General features: G+C 36.6%; 1 protein-coding gene across 9 annotated transcripts in view; it reads right to left on the reverse strand.

The window, feature by feature from the left end:
• Positions 1–24648, reverse strand: part of Piezo (piezo type mechanosensitive ion channel component) — a 555272-nt gene that overhangs the window by 124377 nt on the left and 406247 nt on the right. For 8 of the 9 annotated variants that reach the window (XM_067145104.2, XM_067145110.2, XM_068227168.1 and 5 more), the window contains 3 exons: positions 23937–23987; positions 7873–8012; positions 310–519 (listed from right to left, as the gene is read on the reverse strand). In XM_067145104.2, the coding sequence (XP_067001205.2) occupies positions 310–519; positions 7873–8012; positions 23937–23987 (401 nt within the window). The remainder of the gene's footprint in view (positions 1–309; positions 520–7872; positions 8013–23936; positions 23988–24648) is intronic. The other variant, XM_067145105.2, reaches the window with a different exon arrangement.

Raw genomic sequence — 24648 nt, forward strand, 5'->3', positions numbered from 1 at the left:
ATGGCCTTAATTTTATTAAGGTTGAGTCCTGAGATTTACTTCGAGTGAAAATGGGAACAATCTTCAAGACTAGTGACAGCTGCAATCAGACCCACCACCTCTCAAATGTAAGCTTACATCTGCACGGCCCATACCACGTAACCAACCTGCTCAGCTAAGTTTGAAATTAATCTAAATGTTTTAAATAAACCTTGTAGTGTAGAGGACTTATGATAAGGTACAAAATCAATAAAAAAACATGTATAAACAATTATTAGCCCGAGTCTACTTTTTCCAATATTTACAACTTTCAGATTAAAATAAACTTACATGGTCACTACGAGTACCAGTTGAAGTGAGGCTGGAATCTCCAGCAGGACCACCAGAAGATATCTGTGAGTGAGCACTAAAGAAAGAAGATTTTTTACGACTTATGGGTACGGCACCTTGAGCACCATCACCAGATGGGGGCTCTGCACTTCTCTTAAGCGCTTCATCAGCAGCCTTCTCTATGTCTGTCTTCATAGCTGATGTTAGTAACTGTAAAATAAATAAATAAACAAATGAATGAATGAATCAATGAAGGAATGAATGAATGAATAAATGAATAAATTACAAAATAAATCAAATAAAATATTTTTTAATAATAACAAAAATTAATAAATCCATCTCCAACTAGGTGTTACAAAATGCCTTCATAAGCAAAAAGGTTAAGACTGTACGTTATCTCTCTCAAACTGAATATATGATGATATATCATAACTAGGGGCAGATGTTGATGACCTAAAAAAAAGAGACATCACTGAAAATGATCAATAAATATCCTTAAATTTATGAACAAATGCTGTAAAATAAGTAAAAAATGACTAAAATATTTAATCACAGTGACTTCTGGTGACTGTGTAACAATGGTTTAACAAGTAACATATCCCTGTCCTATTCACTGAGCAGTGCTTGTTTTTACAGTAATAATTATCTCTTAATTTACTTGGAAATGTATATAAATATGAACATAATGATTTGCTGGATGTAGTGCTAGAACTTTGCCCCTGAAGAACCTGGGAACACTTGTTCTTCGCACTTGTTATGTCTTTGTAAGCTATAAATTTCATTTATGTTCCGTATTGAAGTGCAATCATTCTTCTTCTTCTTCTTCTTCTTCTTCTTCTTCTTCTTCTTCTTCTTCTTCTTCTTCTTCTTCTTCTTCTTCTTCTTCTTCTTCTTCTTCTTCTTCTTCTTCTTCTTCTTCTTCTTCTTCTTCTTCTTCTTCTTCTTCTTCTTCTTCTTCTTCTTATTATTATTATTATTATTATTATTATTATTATTATTATTATTATTATTATTATTATTATTATTATTATTATTATTATTATTATTATTATTATTATTATTTTATGACTGCATAGGATCACTTTAGTCAGTCCATCGTTCAGGTCTCTTTGAAGGGATTGCTCGGGCTTTGTGGTCCTCCCAGTACTTCTTCAGATGCTCCAAACTTCGTGCCCTTTCCTTAGTTGAAAATATGCGTGGTGTTGATTTGTTTCGTCTAAGGGTAAAGCAGAGGTTTGTATTCTTGAGTTTTGAATTCAATTTTATCTTATTTGTGGTGTCTTCCATTATAAGGCCTATTTCCTTCAGATCCTCTCTTACTTCTCTGATCCATTTACATCCTGTTGTGGTATTTGTGTGTTGTGCAGATTGTATTGTACTAATTGTTTCAGAAGTCTCTAATCCTGCATCCTCCAAAGAATCCCAGTCTCCTCTTACGCATAGTATCTGTAATGGGTTCTAGCTCTTTGTACACGACTTTGTTAGGTATTATCCGCCACTGTACATCTTTCTGGTATTTTTTTATTGATGCAGGTTCTTCCAATCCTCCTTTCAATTTTCTGAAGTCTGACAGTTTTTGATTGTTTATTCAGGTGAAAAAGTGTTTCTGCTGCATATGTAGCTTCCAGTTTTATAACTGTGTTGTAGTGTTTTACATTTTCATTTATTGCAATTATAAGAAATAATAAATTTCAATACAATATATCAAGTAAATAATATTTTTGGTATTATATGTATTTTAAGACAGATGTAATATCATTTACTTGATATAGCGTATTGAAAAAGTGTACCCTCTTGTTAATTTATAATCTCGTTATATCTTTCAGATGTTTTTCCTCGTTTAATGTGCTGCTGTACAACAGACTTCCTTTCCACGCTCGCTTTAAACGCTGCACAATTTATAAAATAAAATACACCCATCTCTTTTAATGGCATCTTTTTCCAAATTTATTCACTAGCTGAATTAAAAATACACTTTGTGCTGGTTTCACTTATGGCATTTTTGCACAGAACTACTTTGGAGGATAATTCTGGGCTAACACAGAAAATTATATAAATGTTTCCAATCCCTTCTCGTTTTCATTTGTTCTTGGTCTTGAGGTATGTGTATGGCTGGTGCATTCTTTATGCTGCAGACAAGTTAGGAAATACTTTCTTCTAATTATCAGAATTCTGTATTTTGTTCCTGCTCATATCCTGGAAACGCGACTCAAAGGTAAAACTCCTTTCCTTACCCTTTCTTAGTCAATACCAACTGAAGGACAGTTTGCTTGTTCATGAAAGATATTTAATAAATTTAACCATATGTAAGAAAAAATTTATTATGTTTTATGTTGTCACTTGTGGACATTCATCAGTCTGACAATAAAGTAGGCATAAATTAAAATCAAATTTTAAAATGATCTAAGCATTCTTCAAAATGCTATCTATATACTGTACTGACACCTTCTTGAAAGTTGAAATAATTTCTGATCATCCTAAAATCAGCAAAAAATGCAAAAGAATGCAAAACAAAAATGCTGTTTTTATAGTTTATTACATCGCAGAATGAATTTCTGTATTACTGAGCAAGGGAAAAGAAGAAGATGACATTTCAACAACATCCTCACTCTACATATATCTCACGAAAAACCTATCTCGACCAGTGACTAACAGGCTAAGTTCTTGTGAGCTTCCTCTTACGCCCTTCTTTTTTTTTTTTTTTTTGCTTTACGTCGCACCGACACAGATATGTCTTACGGCGACGATGGTATAGGGAAGGCCTAGGAATTGGAAGGAAGTGGCCATGGCCTTAATTAAGGTACAGCCCCGGCATTTGCCTGGTGTGAAAATGGGAAACTACGGAAAACCATCTTCAGGGCTGCTGACAGTGGGGCTCGAAACCACTATCTCCCGATTACTGGATACTGGCCGCACTCTTACGCCCTTCTGTGACAAGCTTACACAAGGCACTTGCTTTACTTTTGTGGTGTCAGTGATATACAGTGCCACAAGGTAAATGTAAACAAAATTAATAAAGGGCACAATCAATCAATCAATCAATCAATCAATCAATCAATCAATCAATCAATCAATCAATCAATCACCACAAAAGACGAGCCCAACCGATTCGACAGGTCATCCTCCTCCACGACAATGCGCGGCCCCATACTGCAGCTCTGTCTCCAAGCTACAGGAAATGCTCTGGACTACACTTAATCATCTTCCTTACTGCCCGGACTTATCGCCCTGCAATTCCCATTTGTTCGGACTGCTTAAAGAAGTTCTAGGAGGGCAATGATTTGAAGATGACGAGAGTGTGGAAGACTTTGTGCACAACTGGCTGGTGACAGACCCTATTCTTTTTACGATGAGGGCATCAAAAAGCTGCTCATACGCTGGGACAAATGCATTTCCAAAGCAGAAAACTATGTGGAAAAACAAATTGTAATTGCCTTGTGTTTTTCAATAAATGAATTTTTTTAAATCTTGTTTATATTTGATCTCCCCTCGCTCATACATACATACATACATACATACATACATACATTTTTTACAGGTATGTCTTATTTTGCCTCTTAAGATCAAATTAAACAGAAAAAAAATTGTTAATTTCTAAATTCCCCTTGCAGACCCTCCTCCATTGGCCCACTTGGCCAAAATTTTGCCCTTTCCCTAGTGTCTTTTTGCAGATTTGCCATGTTTTGGTCCCTAAAAGTTCATTAAACACAAAAGTCTAAATTTTGCCTTGGGTCTCTAGAGGATAAGTGAAAGGTAAGATAGTTAGAGTCAGTTTCTGGAGGGAGCCAAATGTAATTGAAGTAAAGAGGTGAAAAGTATGTTGAAGAAGGCAAGGGTAAGTTAGAATTTTGTAAAATTTAACTTACAAACTTAAAAGGACAACAGAGGAAGAGTGAATATGATGATGATGATGATGATGATGATGCTTGTTGTTTAAAGGGCCCTAACATCTAGATGATCAGCCCCTAATGGTACGAAATGAGACGAAATGCAATGACAAGATAAAAGTCTAAAATCCTCCACTGACCAGAATTCAAAACATGAGGATGAAGAATGAATGGATTTGTATTTAAAACAATCAGTGGAGCCGACCCAAAATGACTCAGTCACAGAAACTGACGTAAAACACTAGTATTCCTGGCCAAGGGACTGCTTCGATAGCACAATACTGAATCGATGATGTCTCCAGTCTAAAGGGGTCCAGAATCCAGGTCATCGGCCCCTCATAATGGTACTTATCAGTAGAAAAGTAGAACCATGGTATTTGTCATGGGCGGTACTAATCATAAGTAGCGTAGACTAGCGGTATTGCACACATTATGGTACTACTCACAGGTAATGAAATTCGGACATGTAATACAGACCTATGGTGTTTTGCACATTGCGGCGCCATTCACAGGCAACGCAAACCTATGGTTTTCATCACATAAGTGTACTAACCACAGGGACTCGTACTATCCCATGGTGTTCCTTATATAGTGGGTACTAATCATAGGCAAGCCAGAAAGAACCATGGTGTCGCTCACCCATGGTGTAGCTAATGTAGTGGTACTAATCACAGGTACTGTAAAAGCCTGACCGCACGGTGCTCCTGCGTGCTACTAATCACAAACCTATTTGGTACCTAACATAGTGGTATTACGCGCAAGTAAAAGCAACCCATGGTGTTCCCCGCATGGTGGTACTAAGCACAAGTAGTTTCATGGTTCTAAGACAATCATTCCTTGATCGCCCCTTTTAGTCGCCTCTTACGACAGGCAGGGGATACCTTGGGTGTATTCTTCATCTGCGTCCCCCACCCACAGGGGGTGAAGAGTGAACAGTCGTATGGGACAAGATAAGTAGAACTGCAGATAAACAGATAAGAGGAATAGTACTAATAGAAACCAATGGTTAACCCAGAAGATTATAGACTGGAGTAATAAAGAGATACAAGAATAACAAAATTGACAACACTAATAAGAATGTGGGCAACCATAGCATGAGGAAGATGCAGAATGCAAGACAGCTAAAGAGGAATGGCTGAAAGAAAAGTGTGAAGATGATGAGGATTGTGTGATCAAAGGAAAGGCAGAGATTAAAAGAAAGGCAGATGATGCAGTAATCAAAGAAACGTTTTAAGAAAATACAAGTAAAGTAAGTATATGAATATTATCTCAGATGGAAAACCATTTCCTGAGAAAGAAGGCAAGGCAGAGAGATGACTAGAATACACATGCAATAGTATTAGAGGAAAGAACTATATGATGTACTATTGGAAGAATAAGATACTGTTGATGCAGGTTCCAATTTTGAGGCAGAATCTTACAGACACCAAGAGACCTGATAAGAGCAAGACATTTTTAATTGTGGTATACTCAGCAGCCATGACTAAACTAACCCCTTTGATATGCAAAATGCACAAGACCAGAGAACAGTGAATTGATTTTAAAATGGATTACAATATCTTATCCCTGTATCTAACAAGGAAAAAAGTAAAACAACAATGTCATCTCCATACAGGAGTTCACTAATTGAGCATGAGGATACTTTCTTGGCTCACAGTCAGCTAAGAAATCACTTGATACCGTATTACACAAATATCCCATTTCCGGTCCATTTTGCTACAGAGGGAAAAGTGAAATGATGAAGAGAACTCTTGCTTTGTATGACCATGAAGGATTATGTACACTTATAGAGCAAGTAAAAAATGAAATGACCTGAACAAAGTAATCAGAACAATCTCTACTGGTTCAGAAACACAAATGTGAAATTTTGGTGCTTTCAAAATAAATGACCAAACTGTAATCGATGTAAAACTGCAATAATAGCATTTACAATCTGATTCAAAGACAGATGTATTAAAAATAACAGACCGACTGATATTTCATATTGCATATAAATCTGTATATTTTCTTTATCTTTTTAATAATATGGCATAAGAAAATAGTATCCAGCATACAGAGATAGATAAATCCATTGTTTGTATCATTAATAATATTTTATAATCAAAATTAGCATCCCTGTCCTTATAAAGTAACATGAAGAATCAATCTCATCTTATGTTGTGGTTCATCGGATTCATGCACAGTCACATATACCTGGATAGTTCATGAAGACCAGCAACCAGCTATTCACAAGGATAAATCTATGAGCCAACAATAGTGCCATCCAACTTCAGTCAAAGATATCAAACCCCTCATTCGAGAAATAGGCACTAATTCTAGTTACTTCGTAATTATTTTCTGAAGTCTAAATTCACGTTTCAAATCCTTTATGAAGATACAAGTCCCTTGTTTTATGAAACTGCCACTACTAATATATACAGCCACAAGGACATTTGATGTAAGTAAGAGGAGGAATGGAAAGGACCGTTCATAATGGCACAAATGCAAGAACGACAGCTATGCGAAAGTGACAACTGAACCAAGTAAAAATGTATGGAAGAATCTAACCTGCTATGGATTCTTCCAAAGAAAAATATTTCTACTAAGATCAAAAGATGAACAGGAGAAATGACAAGTGATTATATGCAGATCCTTTTTATGATCTTCATATTATGCACAATAAGTTGCCCTTTATGTTTCAGGGATAGTAAGTAGTAAAGAACATGTCATACCATCCCATTTCTTTCCACAGGGCTTCAGACAAATAATGCTGGCTGGCTACACTGAGGTACTGAAGACAGCTGTGAAGCCCTAGATAGACAGCATATGCAACAGAGGGCTGTATGTGTCAGCAGGATTCTGCACCTGTGCATAAAGCTGTGACAACACAAAATTGGATGGCAGCAAATCTACATGACCATATCAAAGCGAATATGTTGCTGCCTAAATTGCCAGACCTTAATCCCTTAGATTATGTTAAGTGAGGTGTTTTTAAACGGGAGACCAATCAACATTTCTGCAATACAACTGATTTCGTAAAAGCCACCATTGCCTGAGTAATATCCAACATCAATTAGGACCATGTGACTCATGCATGTCAATGTTTCAGTTCTACAATGAAGTCATCATTGCAGTTAAAGGTAATTACATCAAATGAACCTACATTCCAACTATTACTACATCAACGAACCACATTTTGTATCAATACACTTTGTTAGTTGTCAGATATCCTCAAAAATGTATGGAATCTGTATTATTTCTTTTATATTTATTTATAGTCGATTGACCTTTATTAATCTATTTTTCTGACTATTTTTATGCTTTGTAAGTAGAAACATCTGAATGAAGGAATAAGAATGTATTTTCTTAATAAATTTAATAAATAAATTAAGTAAATAAACCATCTGATAAGCAATTTAAATTATTTTAATTGATTTAAGGCAGTGACAAACATCATTCTGATTTCATACATAAGAGCTTGTATAATTGCAGTCAAAGTAATGGAAAATTTTAAGTTCATCTAAAAGAAGTAAGAATAGATACAATTTTATATTTGATAATGTAATGTGAAAAATACATGAATACGTAGCTGTATATTACGACAATAAGATATACTTCACTCAACAAAATTTCAGCACCAAATGCATTTCAGGTGACATGGTTTTAGAATTTTTTGTAATAGATACAAAGCCATTACCTTACTGAGTGTCATTCTCCTTGGACCATCTGTCCTTGGCTCATCTGAGTCATCATCTGTGTCCTCATCTTTGTCTCTCTCCAGTTCCAATAAATCATCATCAAATTCATCAAACATGTAATAATCACCAGACCGAATAGCTGAAATTAAATTCAAAATGCATTGGAGCAAAATAACAAAAGAGTAAATATAACAGAACTATAGCTATGATTAGTTCTCAAAATTAATATAGACTTTAATGAAATGTTATTGTTGTCAGTTTACTGAGGGTAATTACTTAATTGAAGTTAAGAGAAAGGTGAAACTGTGACTCCCCTACTTATAAAAAATAAGAAGGATATAAGGAAGAGAAAGAAAGAAAGAAAGAAAGAAAGAGGCAAACAAACTAGAGGCTTATTCCCTCAAAATACGTCTAATATTAAGACCATGATGTAGACATTTTTAGGTTTCCAAATCCTTATATTGATATGATACACTTATGACAAATTCTGATCCCTTCAATTTACCTTCCTTGTCACCATACTAGCTAGGACTGTACTCAAATGTATGGGGCCAGCAGACAACTCAATATGTACTGTAAATACAATGCTTTCTTTTCCTTACAGCCTAATATATAAATCAAACTATAATTTTATTTGTTTCATACTTAGTTTTATCTTGTATTAGGTACGGTATATAAAAGTAGTAAATAGGTTCAGATGAGTCTGTCCACCCATCCGTCGATCACTACATCACGGGAAGACAGCTGCCCAACAGAATTTCTTGAAAACTCTGTATATCAGGGGTTTCCAACTTGTAAGTGCACAAGGGCCAAACTGGACATTCCCCATTTGTTAGTTTTAAGAAGGGTGTTAATTTTATTTTTTGTTCTCTGCATCTGATATCAATGTAATATGTACAGTTTAGTACGGTATATGGAATAGTGATTTTTAAATTGTTTCTCCTGTAGTTTTATTCACTCTGTTTAGAACATTCATCACAAACTCAGTTTTGAACTGTGATGCTTCTTATAAATAGAAAACAAATATTTTTTTTAAAAGTGGAAACTCTTATGACTCAAAGCAGTCTTGTCGGGTTCTTCACGGTATTCCAAACACAGCTGTTCCATCATTATTAAGTACTCATAAAAAGAATGGAACAGACATAGGAAGATGATAATAATAATAATAATAATAATAATAATAATAATAATAATAATAATAATAATAATAATAATAATAATAATATTGGCTTTATGTTCCACTAACTACTTTCTACTTTTGCCGTTTTCAGAGATGTGGAGGTGCCGGAGCTTAGCCCCAAGGAGTTCTTTTACATGCTAGTAAATCTACCGACATGGGGCTGAGCCCCTTCAAATACCACCAGACTGAGCCAGGATTGAACCTTCCAAGTTGGGATCAGAAGGCTAGCATCTCAACCATCTGAGCCACTCAGCCCGAAAAAAAGACATAGGAAGAAATAGACGTCAAGGTAGGAAACAAGGTAAGGGACAGGAACATACACATATTATTATAATAAAAAAAAACAAGAAGAAAAAAAGACAGGCTCATGTCGGTAGAAAGATCAAAAGAAAGGAGAGATAAGAACATCCACAAAAATACCAAAGATCCCACTCTATATCACATACTGCTATCTTTCCACATCAGTCCCAGCAGTCCCAGCCCATTCTGATATTTTTATGAGTCTGTAAGAAGCTAGCTTTTACTTTCCAGGTTCTTCAGCAGGCATGCTTAAAAAGGAGGCAATTCTTGAAAGATCTCCATACCTGACATAAGGAGCATGAGATAAAGAGAGAGCAGAGTAAATAGAAAAGAATGGTTTGTACTATGATCCTTGTCTTCTACTAACTGTACAATTTCCTTTTTCTTTTCTGTACTTCTTTTTTTCTTGCTTTCTCCTTATTGTGCATTTCCCAAAAGTATGAAGTATTCTCAAGAACAGCCTCTTCAGTGACTGAAGATGCCCATTCCTGCTGATAAACTATCTTGTTTGGCATGAGAAAAAAAAATCTAGTTTGACTCTTCTCATCAGTCCTGGCTCTTCTCAAACTCCTTAGTTATAATTTAATAAAATAACCTTCATTAAGAAATCATGTGATAAATTATCCATCTCCTTTTTGTGCTTTTGTGATTGTCCTTGTTTCTCCTTTCTTTTCTAGTCTGTCGACACTAGCCTGCCATTGTTTATCCTTTGTGAATATATCTATCCCTTTCTCAGTTTCCTCATTTGACATACACTGAAAAAGTCAACAGGCTCTAACATATATCAGTGAGCCATCTAGAGAACTGGAACTTGCAATACTATTAATTGGCTTTTTGAATATCTCTTCTTTAAATATTTACCTTGAGTCACAGAAACACCCATTTCTCCAATTAGTTTTGATTTAGTAAATTCATAGTCATTATTATTAAGAAATTATGTCAAATTTAAATTTTAAGTAACAAAATCAGAAAATTATTCTTAAGAGCTATTTACATTTAAAGCATTAGTTAGTTGCAAACACTAACACAAACAAACATTTCAGCAGCCATTTTATTTACAAAGAAATGATTTTATTTATAGTTCAGAGTCTGAGTAGGAATATTGCAGACATTTATTTTTTTTGTTTTCTATGATTCTGCATATTCCCACAAAAACCTGTGAATGTTTAATATTAGGTATAATATTTACAAACTTTCAATCAAGTGTGATCTGGGAGCAGTACAGGAAATGTAGTAATCTAAAAAACAATATCTAGACTATTCATTTATGAAAATCATGCTTATATAGATCAGGTAACATGATTAATAACTTCTTCTTTGGGTCAAAAGGAGAAAAATGTGTCCCTAAATTGTATTTCCATTAAACTTGCATTATTGTTTTCTGCATTGATACATGCTGAACTAATTGTCGTACACATCATTAGGTGAAATCTATAGGATCATGCATCCCAGGTTAGACATCAAGCATTTAGTGCTGCATTCTATACGGTATACAAATCTTCCCTTGAGCAAGAGTTGAAGTCAACCAGAACATAGATATAGCCTAGTAGAACTAGATCCTCCTCCTCCTCCTCCTCCCTCCGAGCCAGAAACAGGTCCTCCCCTTCCTATCCATTTATCAGGATACATCGCATGGAGATGGTTCCAGACTACCAGTGCCAAGCGCAGTGGAGCTCCGTCATGTTGAAACCACATTCTGCAGTGGTCAAGGAGAGGCACATGTTCCCATAACAGTGGTAGTAGGGGAAAAAAAAAGGAAATGGGGACCAATAAGGTGATCACCCACTATGCCACCCCATATGTTCAGACCTCACTGTACCTAAAAAGCTGTCTGTCATACTCAATAGGGATTATCCCCATCCAGTAGTATATATTATGGCGATTAATGGTTCCATTGTAGCGGAATAATGTTTTGTCCATAAATAAGATGGTCGCTAAAAAGACAGGATCAGTGTCCATATGTAGTGTCCATTGACAGAACACCACCCGAGTTTCAAAATCATGACCATGAAACTCCTGGTGTAAGTGCAGATGCTACAGGTGAAACCACTGGATACGCAATATTTGCATAACAGATGCCTGGCTGATGTTTGTCTCCTGTGCAATGGTCAATGTGCTAGAGTGAGAGTTATCCCATACAGCGTTCAATACAGCCTCTTCATTGCGAGCAGACGTCATGGGATGATCTCGAACAGGCCATGTCCTTCCGAGGGATGTAGTAGCCTGCAAAAGTCTTTCCACACTCCGAAATACCCCGTCTGTCAGTTGTCGTCTATCCGGATAATGTTCTTGATACAGGCATTGTGCTTGGAATGTATTCTGTCTAGCTTCTCTATAGATGAGTAACATATCCACATACTCATTCACAAGGCAGTGAATAAGTGTCGTGACTTGGCTTGATGTTGAGGAGTTCACGGAGCTACATGCCTACCTGTCATCGCATGTTGTTATCATTGCAATGGGGCACACATTGCCCTACTGTGTCCTACAAAGCTTGGAACACACACAACAAAGCTAACTGGTTGCCTGTGTCCTAGTCACAGACCACCATCTCTTCATCCTCGTCCAACCCATCTCCATACCCTATGCCATGGTACCAATGGCCATTTTCAGGGGCAAATAAACAACTGAGTCTGTAGAAATGCAACCTTGCCACATCCCAGTCAACTGGCAATAAAAAAGAAAATTGACTTGTGTGGTATTCAAACCTCCGTACCCTTGACCACTGTCCTTCATCATATCTCCAGCTGCACCCCTGCCAAGTGAGCTAATGAGAGGCTTAACATGCCACAGGCAGTTCCCAGCCTATACAATGCCACATATCTTGTTATATCACCCCGGTTTAGGGAAAAGGACTGATTTATTTCAGAATATTGTAGTAAACGCAGAGTTGCATAAAACTGTATCACAAGGGGTGGGTGGATCACCCGGTACAAAGATAAGCAGAATCAAGTTTTAAGATTCTTTCCTTTCATAGCAAATTACTCAAGCACTGCTTCTCGAACTGAAGGTAGATTTTGCTTTTAATAATCCTACATCTCGGTATGCAACTATGTTCTTTATACTATACGGAATGAATTTGACATTAAGAGGGAAATTTCTATTCATTCCCACAAGACATATATACTGATGAGCAAATGAATTACAGATACCAGGCTAGTGGCGGGTAGAGCCCCTTTTGCTCTGATGATGGCAGCGACGTGGCACGACATTGACTCCACTAGATATCAAAGGCATTAGAGAGACATAGTGATCCACAATCATCACACAACCTCCCATAATGCATAGAGATTGGTTGGGGCAGGGTCCAGTGTGCACAGATCCCTCTCTATAGCATACCAGGTGTATAAGCAATGAATTTCATTATTAGGCCCATATTGATGGATATGACTTATTTTCTTAATGAAAGATTTATTGACCACATAATCAATACAATACCTTTTTACTAGGACTAGTTTCAGCCTATGAAAACTGTCATCTTCAGCTATTCATAGCAAGACAGTTTAAGAAAGGACATAGTGTTATTAAAATTGAATGTCTTAATACAAATGTAAAATAGGACTGAATATTAAAAAGCTATGATTACAAAAACACATACAGTATGTACACAATTAAAATATTCAGTTTAGTCCATACACAAGGATTTTTATCTTGATCAACATTGTTAATTAAAAAAAAAAAAAAAAAAAAAGGACAATCTATCATTGTGTGTAGATGCTCACAAGTTGTGAAAATGCATATAAGAAGTGGAGGATACTATAATACATTCCTCGTGTACACCAAAACTGCTGTGTTAAAACTATCACAGTGTTGAGCTTGAATAATGAGTTTCCACTATATAATCCACTGAAAACACACAAAAATATTCTGTATACTGTACAGGGAATCTTGATGTTTAAGAAATTAAGTCAAGTCAAGTCAAGTCAAGTCAAGGGAGATATGGGGTATATCCTTCGAGGTTCCAATCTTACACCTTGTGCAGCTGTTAGTGTTCAGGATATCCCTGTCTAATATTATAATTTTTTTTTTTTTTTTTTTTTTTTTTTTTTAAGAAGATTGACCCAAATACTTCAATCACATATACAGCATACATGATATTTTTGTGTGTTTTCAGTAGACCATTTAGTGGAAACTCATTATTCAAGTTCAACACTGATAATTTTAACACAGCAGTTTTGGTGTTCAAGAGGAATGTATTCTAACGTCCTCCCCTTCTTATATGCATTTTTACAACTTACTCTTTTTTATGAGCATCTACAGACAATGATAGATTAATGCCATTATTTTAATTAACAAATGTTCATCAAGACAAACAAATCCTTGTACATGGACCATAATGAATATTTTAATTTTGTACATATGTGTCTTTGTTACCATATTTGTGATCAGAGCTTTTTAGTCCTATTTGACATTTGTATTAAGACATTCAATTTTAATGATACTATGTCCTTCCTTAAACTGTCTTGCTATAAATAGCTGAAGATGGCCGTTTACATCGGCCAAAACTAGTCCTAGTAAAAAAAAATATTGTATTGATTAGGTGGTCAATAAAACTTGACATTAAGAAAATAAGCATACCAGGTGAGCGCAATAGGACAAAAGTCCGATGACCTTCACCACTAGGCAAGAATCGTCATGTTTGTGTTGTTCATTGAACCAATTGACCACAGTTCAGGAGTGATGGGCCGGTGCATTTTCAGGCTACAAGAAAAGGTTTCCTCCAGAGTGCCGGATGCAAACAAATGGGTGGACATGATCAGAGAGCAGGTTCCTGTAATGTTCATTGGTGAGGGACATTGGCAGATATATCAGAGGTCTCATTTCCTCCCACATGAACAAGCTACTACCACCGGCTGAGCTGTAATCTACTGGCAAGAGGGATTCATTGCCCCATGCGCAGCGAGATGTACTTGTACCCTGCCATCATTGTGTACCAACTAGTACCTTGACACATCTGACCAAGCAAACTTTTTCTATACTTCGAAAGTCCAAAGGTGGTGTTCCTTTGCCCATGTCAATCATTGTGTGATGAGGTGAGCAGAGGTACCCAGGTGGGATGATGACTCCTGCACCCAATTGCATGGAGATGGTTCTGGATGGCATAGCTCCTCACATTTTGTTGTTGTCCAGCATTTAACCTGCCAATGATTTACTGCACTATAGGCTCATCTACCAACTCTTACCATCAACATAGAGCAGTTACGGTGGTGGTGGTGGTGGTCCCTGAATCCATGTACTCGTGGGACATTCTTGACACAGTTGCCCATTGAAAGGCCCAGTGCCTGCAAGACTTCAGAGATGGAATGACCCACACGCCTGGCACCGATAATCTGGTCATAATCAAATGTGCAGATATCTCATGTCTTGCTCATCCTGTGGTCAACTTTTATTAACAAGGCCAGTACGAGGTCTGACAACATCGCTGTCACATGCTACACCATACTATTACATTTTCTGGGCCAACCATAGTGTCATTTGGCCAAAGTAGCAGCCATCCCTAACTCAATTGCTCGTCAATATAATCTTAAACTATGATAATACTGTAAAGAAATAGACACTATACTGTTTTCATCAACGAATTTTTAACTTAGATTTTGGAAATATTTAAATTTTATTGTTTTTTTTTTTTAATGTCCCACTAACTACTTTGATGGTTCTCAGAGATGCTGGGGTGCTGAAATTGTGTCCCACAGGGGTTTTTTAATGTGCCAGTAAATCTACCGATACAAGGCTGACGTATTCGAGCACCTTCAAATACCATTGGACTGAGCCAGGACTGAACCTGCTAATTTGGGCTCAGAAAGCCAGCACTCTACGGTGTGAGCTACTCAGCCTGGCTTTTGGAAATATCTCCAAGTCAGACTATTTAATTTTTTTTATGATAAGAGGTGAGTGACAATGGGATTATCAACATAACAGAAAATGCTCATCATAAATCTGTGATTTTTTTTTCATAACTTCATGGAAATAATTTGATAACAGTATTTCTTTCAAGTTTCAAAAAATTCATCCATTCATACATCCAAGTACCTATACACCAAAACTGACTTCTACAACACCGACTCTCTCGCAATAAAGGTGCCAAAGGCAACAACATTTCCATCAAGTGCATATTTTCACTTTTATAAGTTGATTCTATATGTTTAATAATAATGTTATTTGTTTTACGTACCACTAACTACTTCAGAGATTTTCAGAGATGCCAAAGCACCAAAAAATGTTATCCTGACATTAGGCTGGTGTACTTGAGCCACTAGACATTTAGGCTCTACGATCTTTATTTAAAAAATTATCATTATGAACACTGTCTATATGAAAGTGTGAGTCTGTGTAAGTCTTGATTCATAAATTATAACTGAAGTATTATGACAAAATTAACAAAATTCATTATTTTAAAGCTTCCATAAAATGATTTCCTACTTGAACTGAGATGTGGTATCTCTCTAGCTTTAGAGCAATTTCATACCAGGGACTAGGCACATGAAATTTACACTGGTTAAAATGTAGACGGGATAGGTGTGTCCAATCCCTTCCAGCACAGTAAATCGCGAAGAATAAATTGTTAGGATATTCAGTTCACTAACAACAGTTTACTAACCAAAAACAAGAACATCTCCCTAATAATGTTTCTATTCTTGATATATGAAAATTTACCCATCATGCATAGGCACGTTTTGTTTTCATTTAACTTTCTCCAACCAATAGAATAATTACACCCGTTAATTTTTTTCACCGTACTGTAAGTAAGGTTAACAAAAACTGGTCTATTAACAGAGATGCAACTTAACAGTTTTTCATAATCATGCTCCTGTAGTACTCCCAGAACACAAAGGAATTTATTTACAAATAACTAATTGCAATAACAGGTTTAAAGTATTAAAGGAAACCATGCTGAAAGAAAAATTAAGGTTATATTAGAATTATACAAAGCATACAACAATTAGTCACTGAAAGCAAGAGACTGTTAGGGAATGACATGGATACAAAGGCAGATTATTAACTAGCACAAGAAATCTAGGTATTTACACAAGACAATATCAAAACGGACACTAACATCACAAACAAAAAGCAATCACACATCTCTTTGTTCCAAAATAGTTAAAAGCTAGGAACTCCTTCAGTTACCACAATAATTTTAGAACACAGCACCAAAACTTGACACTGCAGTGTCTTTCGGTCACAACCAGATAATCTATTTCTGTTTTTCTCACTTATTATAGCATCTTGTAATCTGCAAACTTTGGGAAAAAGAACTCTGAACCAGCAAGAAACAAGTGGTCATAGCATGGACACCGTTTACACTCCTCAGAAGTATCCAGCCACCTAGCCAAAACAGTTGGCCAGGTTTCCAAATGTCTGTGGGGAAATGCCAAACCATTCTTCCAACAAAACTGTAGCGAGTGTACAGTTGGGCCCACGAGAGTTGGAGTCTGACGTTTAGCAACACCGGCGAGGAAAGGTTGACTAACGCTGCTCAAAAATGGTCTGTTGCTATGTCAACAATAACAGAGATGCCACATTCAAGGAAGCTATCACCACGTGGGTTAGCTTGCTCTCAGTCGTTTTTGTGATATTATTTGGAGTAGTACTGTGTTAGTCATTGCTGGTTTATGTAATTATTTATGAGATTGTTTTCTGAATATTATTTTCATTGTTAGTCTTTTTGTAAGTTAATCAGTGGCTAGTTGTACAGTTCTATTCTCTACTTAACATGTGCATTTTTTGAGGTTATTGTCAGTTTAGTGATTATGAAATTTCATATTTATCGGCAATGATATGTTCTATCATAAATGATGGAATCATTAGCACAACTTAGGAACGGGTCAAAGTTTATTGAATTGCATTAGGCCTACATAGTTTATTAAATATCTGGCCTGTATGAAAGGGTGATATGCTGCAGACGGAGGTATCTACTGTATGACAACACAAGAGTATTTCGTAGTTACTGCTTTCACCACTCAAATGTCAGACTCCAACTCTCATGGGCCCAACTATAGTTAGTGATATGGGCCATTGGGATCTGGAACGAAGTTGCCATTTTATTTCATCCCAGAGGTGTTTGACAGAATTGAGGTTAGGTTTCAGGGTTGGCTATCCCATCTCTGGAACCACTTGCAAACAGACCTGTTTTATGGCAGGGAACATTATCATACTGAAACATGCAGTTGTCATCTCCAAACTGCTCATCTGCTGTATACAACAAACAGCCGGTTAAAACTTCGTTACTTTGTATCCTTCCACCTCTAAAGTGTTCTGTAGTATAATGAGAGGACCAAGTTCCTTCTTGAAAACAGTCTGCAGACTCACCCCACCAAACCCTATGGGTGGGGGTAGTAGAATACATCCACAGCATCCTCTGCCTGTCATAAAAGGTGACTAGAAGAGGGACGTGGGGCTCTCAACTTGGGAGTGTGGGTTGGCAACCGCGGTCCCCGTAGCTGAACCTGGCATTGCTTTCACTTACTTGTGTCAAGCTCCTCACTTTCATCATTCCTTTAGTGAACTCTTGTTTTTTCCGACCCAAATGCAATTAGGTTTGCAAAGCCTAGGGAGTCGCATGTTCATGACCTTATGGCCCTTACCTTTCTTTTCTTTTGCTGATACCTCATTTTTCAGAGGATTTTCCTCCTTTCCTTGTGATGTTAATAAGATGAGATAATACCCATCTCGCATCTCAGAAACCACAGATTAGGGAAGGTATTGTTTATTGTATTTTCTTTTCTTTTTATATATGCGGTTAATAATAATTTTAAACCATATAGCCATACACAAGTTCAAACCCTGGATTTGTTAAGATAGGAAATTTTTGTAAATTAATTTTCTAAAGTAGTGAAAATCACGTGATTTTTTTTAAGATGTAAAAGTGTAGTATCATAAGAAGGATTTACAGTTAGGGAATACGGAACATGTATATAACTATATCTTGTATAACTCGTAATTTTGGGTGAGTATCTGTACATATGGTATAGTGGTGAAGATTGCTCAAGATTGTGTAACATGGGAAACAGTGGCTATATTGGGAAAGACAGTTGGAAGTCAGTTGAAAGTGTTGCATCAAGTAGCTTGAAAACCTGGGGTGCAGTCGGGACATGCAAGCTAGAGATTGTGATGTATCAATGTAGAATGTACACATGATACCACTTGGCTGCCTGATAGCCAATACGGGCAGGGAGAATAGGTTCTGAACAAGGTTTTGTTGATTGGTAGACATTAGAAGATATTTCAGGGAGAGCGTCACTGCCAGTCGACTTCTGGCAATGCTATCGCCACATAGAGAGAGATTTGATCAACTTGAGTGAGAGTGTGACAGTGTTCATTGCTTGGTTCATTCTTTGCAAGGCTCTATATGTCATTTGTCATTCACTGATTGTTCACTGATTCTACAGAATTTACTCTACATTGATTCATTGTTCTTTCTTCATTCTTCAATGTGCATTATGCATGGATTTAGTGTACGAACAGTTTTTGTGAACACTTTGTTTAACTTCACTTCTCTTTGCTTCACGGGACTTGATATGGTAATATAGTGAAGTTGCATTTATATTTTCAGCTAGCATAGTGATGCTAACATAGTGCTTGAGCCTTGAATTCCAGTCCTGGTATCTCCCAGCACACAGTCATGGTGCTAGTTGCACAATTAGTCACACAGCAGAATTCACTGTGCAACAATACCACACGATGTTGTGCAATTGTCCCGTACCACCTTTTTTAATGCTTGCCGGTCCCTGCCAATCAAGACATGTGACCAACCCAGCCACAGTTTTGTTGTGAATGTGTCTTACCTTTTCCAATTCACAATCACATCCTCAACAGTCGACTTTCAAGACTTCAGAAGGGCAGAAATTCCCCCTGACTGACTGCTTACTGATGTGGCCACCAACAACTACTCCACATTCAAAGTCCCTTTCTGCAAATACCTTCTAGCACTAAAAAATGTTTGTATTGGTTTTGTCTACAACCCTCCTGAAGCCTCGCGATTTGCAAAAAGGGATTTCTTTGATGAGTTGGCATTGGAAATTAATAGAATTAAAAACTTTTTGAGGATGCAGGCATTCTAATAATGGGGGACTTCAATGCGAGGGTTGCAGATCAAAGCCGGTGTACGACTAAGAGGCAGAAGAAGTTTATGTACAAAAGAGAGTGAGCCAGGATAAGGGTTGTAATAAAAATGGAGAAAAGTTGCTAGAACTATGTGGTATGGTAGAACTATATAGTTTGAATGGATGGTGGTATGGCGACGTTTTAGGGAACCTGACATACATAACGGAAACAGGGGGTAGTAGCATAGACTTGGCGCTAAGCTCTAGGAATGTGTTGCCTGTGATTAAATGCATGAAGGTTAAGGAATGGGGTGAGTCACATCATCTACCAATTATTGTCAGAGTAAAAGATAGAGAGGGTCGGGCTATAACAAGCAATACGATAAAATTCAAAGAAACGGTGGTTACTAAATACAGGTAGAGGGAGGAGCTAAAGAAGGAGTTTATGGATTATTATGAGGAAGAAATAGGCCAGATAGTGAAAGCTGGAATAGACTCAATGATCGAGATTAACCAAACGAGTACAGCAGTTAAAATAATAGAAAACACTATAAAGATGGCAGGGGAGAAGATGAGGATAAAAGAAGGGCAGAACCTAATAGGAAAATGTTGGTACAATGATGAATGCATGCATAAAAAGTACTGAAAGCATTGAAGGCATATAGGAAGCATGGGGGAGAAAACCATAGGATGGAATTTTTTAACTTGAGAAGAGGATATAGAGAATTACTGTATACAACCAAGTCCGAATGGTAGGAGCTGAGAGTTGTTGCATTAAATAGCAATGCAAAACAGAATGATAATAGGTAAGTATGGAGTACAATTGCGGAATGCGGAAGCTTCCGCGGCAGACTGAAATAAGTCAGGCTATCTGGGTGGAGCACTATAAGAAACTATTAGAGGTTGAAGATAGGTGGAGACCGAGAATAAATGAAAACAGAATATCAGTAGGACTGGAGTGTACTGTGCCTGCACTAGACAAGGAAATATCGGTAGAAGAAATAAGAGAGGTCTTAGGGAAAGCCAAGAAAGGCAAATCAGGAGTGATTTCGGGCATCACTAACAAATTTTCGAAGCAGGTGGCACAGAATAAGGATATTCTAGAAAGTATGGTGAAACTATTTAAAAGAATATTTGAAGGAGGGGAGTTTCTGAAATCTTGGCAAGAGGGAGTGATCTGCCCAATCTACAAGAAGAAAGGAGATAAATCTAACCCAAATAATTACAGGGGTATAACGTTGCTGGATACATTAAGTAAAATATATACAGGTGTGTTAGCAAAAAGGTTAATGAAGTGGGCAGAGGGGGATCGATTCTGGAGAGATTTCAGTCAGGCTTTAGAGAAAGGATGAGGACAACAGATAATATTTTTGTAGTGAAAACAATAATGGATAAGTATATAAAAAAGAAAGGTGGAAAACTGTACATTACTGCTATTGACTTGGAGAAAGCATTTGATTCTGTGAGCAGAGGGACGGTCATGGCCAAGATGAAAAGGATCGGGGTGTCTCAGAAGATGACAAGAGCAGTTGAAAACGTATATTTAGAAGTGAAGTGCTCAATTAAAACTAAGGAGGGAGCAGTATTTGGGGAAATATTCTCTAAAGTAGGGCTGAAACAGGGTTGCAAGTTGTCACCAGCACTGTTCCTACTGTTTATAAATGATATCTTCCAATTGAAAGGTTTTGAGGCAGGAGTTTACCCAAGTCTTGAGAACCAGGATATTCCGGGTCTCATTTTTGCTGATGACATCCTTCTGCTCACTTTGACACCCAGTAGTATGCAGGGTAGTATAAATGTAGCGGTAAATTACTGTAAAGAGTGGAATTTAAAAATTAATGCTCAGAAAACCAAGGTAATGGTGTGCAAAAAAGGATATAAATTGTCAAAGAATGAAAAATGGTGGATGGGCGAGACGAGGTTAGAAGTTGTCAAGAAAGTGGAATACTTGGGTTTGATATTAAGTGGAAATGGGAAATAGACAGAGCAAATAAAAAGATCGAAACTAAAAGGTATGAGTGCACTGTCAGCCATTAACATACTGGAGAAGAAATGCCTAACACAGACTACAGAGTGTATAAAAATGTTTTTAATGCAGTGGTTAAATCTAGAGTGTTGTACGGAGCGGAAAGTTGGGGAGTTGAAGGGAGGGTTGATTCACTTGATACAATTATGAGTAGATTTGGTATGATAATTATGGGTCTACCCAGTTGTACAGCTAACTGTGGAGTGAGAATGATGTGCAAAGATATAAGTCTGCAAGTGGATATTATTAAAAGGATAATAAGGTATTGCCTGAGAATGAAGCTGCGAGAAGGGGGCGAAGTATTACAGATAGTTTATCAACATCAAATGAAACATCAGAACCAAGGATACTGGGTGGATGGAGTATGGGACATTTTGGAAACGATAGGAATGGGATATTACTGGAAAAGACACTGTACAGAGAAGTTGAGAATATGTAAAAAAAAAAAAAAAAAAAAAAAAAAATAGTTCTAAGAATTAAGGATATTGAAAAGCAATGTATTGATGCACAATGTAGAAGTAAGAGGACATTAGAAGAATTTTGTAATGTAAGTGGGAGAATGAGGATAAATGTAGAGATTATAACAAAAAAGGGAATGAGGGGTATAATATGGTGGTTAATGGGGATACATAAAAATAAAGCATACTGACAAAAGAGAGATGAAAATAAATGTTTATTGTGTTCTGAAGAAATGGGATGGGCACACCTGATAAATGTTCAATGACAAAGCAAATACGAGAGAAATTTATAGATGAGGAGGATGTAAAGAAAATTGAGAACGAAAATCGGTTGTATACAATTGTAAAGTTATTGAACTGAGAATGGATGCACCCGGGGAGAATCGCAAAATTATTTAACATTATTAGGAGAATGTGGAGCAGGAAACTGAGGGAAGGAAAGGATGTGATACATGTCAGCCAGGAACTGAATAGTACCTAAGGTATCCTAGACAATATAACTCCCTTGAAGTCTAGAGCCATTAGGTGCATAGGCTTAAGATATAGTATGGAACTACCTTGTTGCAGTAGTTCTATTAGTCTGCCGTATTGCCGAATACTTTTCAAAATGCCATCTATCAACGTAACTGCAACATTTAGTTTACCTTATTCTTTCTCTGTTCAATCTCTAACCATCTGTTTTATATTAATAATCATCGAATGTACTAGTTATTAACACAATTCTCAATACTTATCTCAAGTTACTCCTTCAAATTTTTTTATACTGCATGTATCACAAATTATGAAACGGTTCCAATAAATAATAACCTCACCCTAATCTATGGTTTTCGAGATTAAGGGAGACGGGTATCTTTGACTTTGACTAAAAACATGTTGAGCCCTCAGCCACCTTCCACAGCAGCGGTGATTGCATTAATATGTAGACTAGTTCAGATGTACAGAGGGGTGTCTGGATACGTTGATTAGATAGTGTACATCTTTATCGCCATTCTGATATCATCATCAATCGTGGACCAATTATTAGTTTCAGTATAGAAATAAATCATCACTTTTTCCCCCCCTAAACTACAAGTATTCCAGTAGTCCACGGTGATGAGGCATGGTAAAGTCCTTGGATATTATACAGCTAGAGACAAGAGGGGGTCACATTAAAAATAGTAGCGACACACTCTAAAGAAACAGGTTCACAAGAGGAAATCTTTAAATCTGCACACGAGTAAGGGTGGGTGATATCAGGCAAACAAGGCAATAATGGTGTGTGGCCTTCGGAGAGGCTGGTGCAGGTCATTTGAGTTGATGTCCATGAGGGTGCACGATTTATGATATCTATGATCAAAAGGTCATGAAACACAATATTTCTAAAGCAAACTGCTGAAGAATATTATTTTTAAAAAACTGAAATAAATATTTGCATAAATAGTAAGTATCTAAGTAAATTCAAAGACAACATGGAACTCCTATGAGTAGTTGTTTCTATACTTACTGGTATTACTGTTATATTTTCAGGAAACTTTGTCTTTCCCTGAGACAAAGTCCAAAAGACCAACTAAAGAAATGCTGATTCTTTCTTTACGATTGATTACAAATACATAAAACTACATACACCAGTACATTTTTTAAGCAGAATCCCAGAACCAACAGCACCAAATAACTGTGAGATAGGTATATTTCTTCTTAAAGAATCAACAAAAGCTTACTGAAAGGTACACACAAGATAAAATCAGGACCAAACTGATATTTCTGAAACTCACCAATATCAGGGCAAGAGAGCATCTGCCTCCCGTTAGGCATCTTAATGAGGTTGAAATGATCTCAGATTAGTTTGGGTTATTTTGCATTTGTGGAAATTAATTCCATTTTCAAAGGAACACGAATGTATTGAGGATTGTTATTACCCAATGCCAATGAACAATTAGTAGCAATAACTGAATAGATGAATGGTTAAAAAAATTATCTCCTTATGAAGAGTAAAAATTATTGAAGCCATTTTAAAGCCCAGGCTGTTAAGACAATTCCATCACCCAAATATGGTGAAACCACTACAAAAACAACACATTACCATCACGATTTGTTTTTGCCTTCTTATGACGTGGATGATGCTCACTACCTTCTAAAATTGAACAAAAACAAAAATCAAACATGCATAAATATAAATTAAAGAGAATAGGAAATCAATACAAATGATCTGTAATGAGTAAATGTAAGAAACAAGAACTACATTTAAGGTCTAAGTTAAAAGAAAAATAAATATGAAATTTGTTATGATCCACATTACTAAATTAATATTTGAACTTCATGAAGTTAATTTTAATTAAATGGCTATTGTGCACAACTAAATAAGAGACAAAATCACACCCTCCTGTTAATAATAATAATAATAATAATAATAATAATAATAATAATAATAATAATAATAAAATGTGACATTACTCAGATGCAGGAATAAACATGAAATACAAATTAATTACTGTACTTAAATGCAATTTTGAGATTCATTTCTGATCAAGGTATCATGTCATATGTAACATAACCGTGCCTGTGTGGTGGTTTTTTTTTTCTTTTCCTTTTTTCTCTGCTATTGCAATATATGTAAACCTGGCCTGGTTTTACAGCTGGATACTCTCCCTAATGCCAACTCACCGAGCTCGATAGCTGCAGTCGCTTAAGTGCGGCCAGTATCCAGTAATCGGTAGCCCCGAAGATGGTTTTCCGTGGTTTCCCATTTTCACACCAGGTAAATGCTGGGGCTGTACCTTAATTAAGGCCATGGC

Source organism: Anabrus simplex, chromosome 4, assembly GCF_040414725.1.
Source record: "Anabrus simplex isolate iqAnaSimp1 chromosome 4, ASM4041472v1, whole genome shotgun sequence".
In the NCBI taxonomy this organism is placed as follows: Eukaryota; Metazoa; Arthropoda; class Insecta; order Orthoptera; family Tettigoniidae; genus Anabrus; species Anabrus simplex.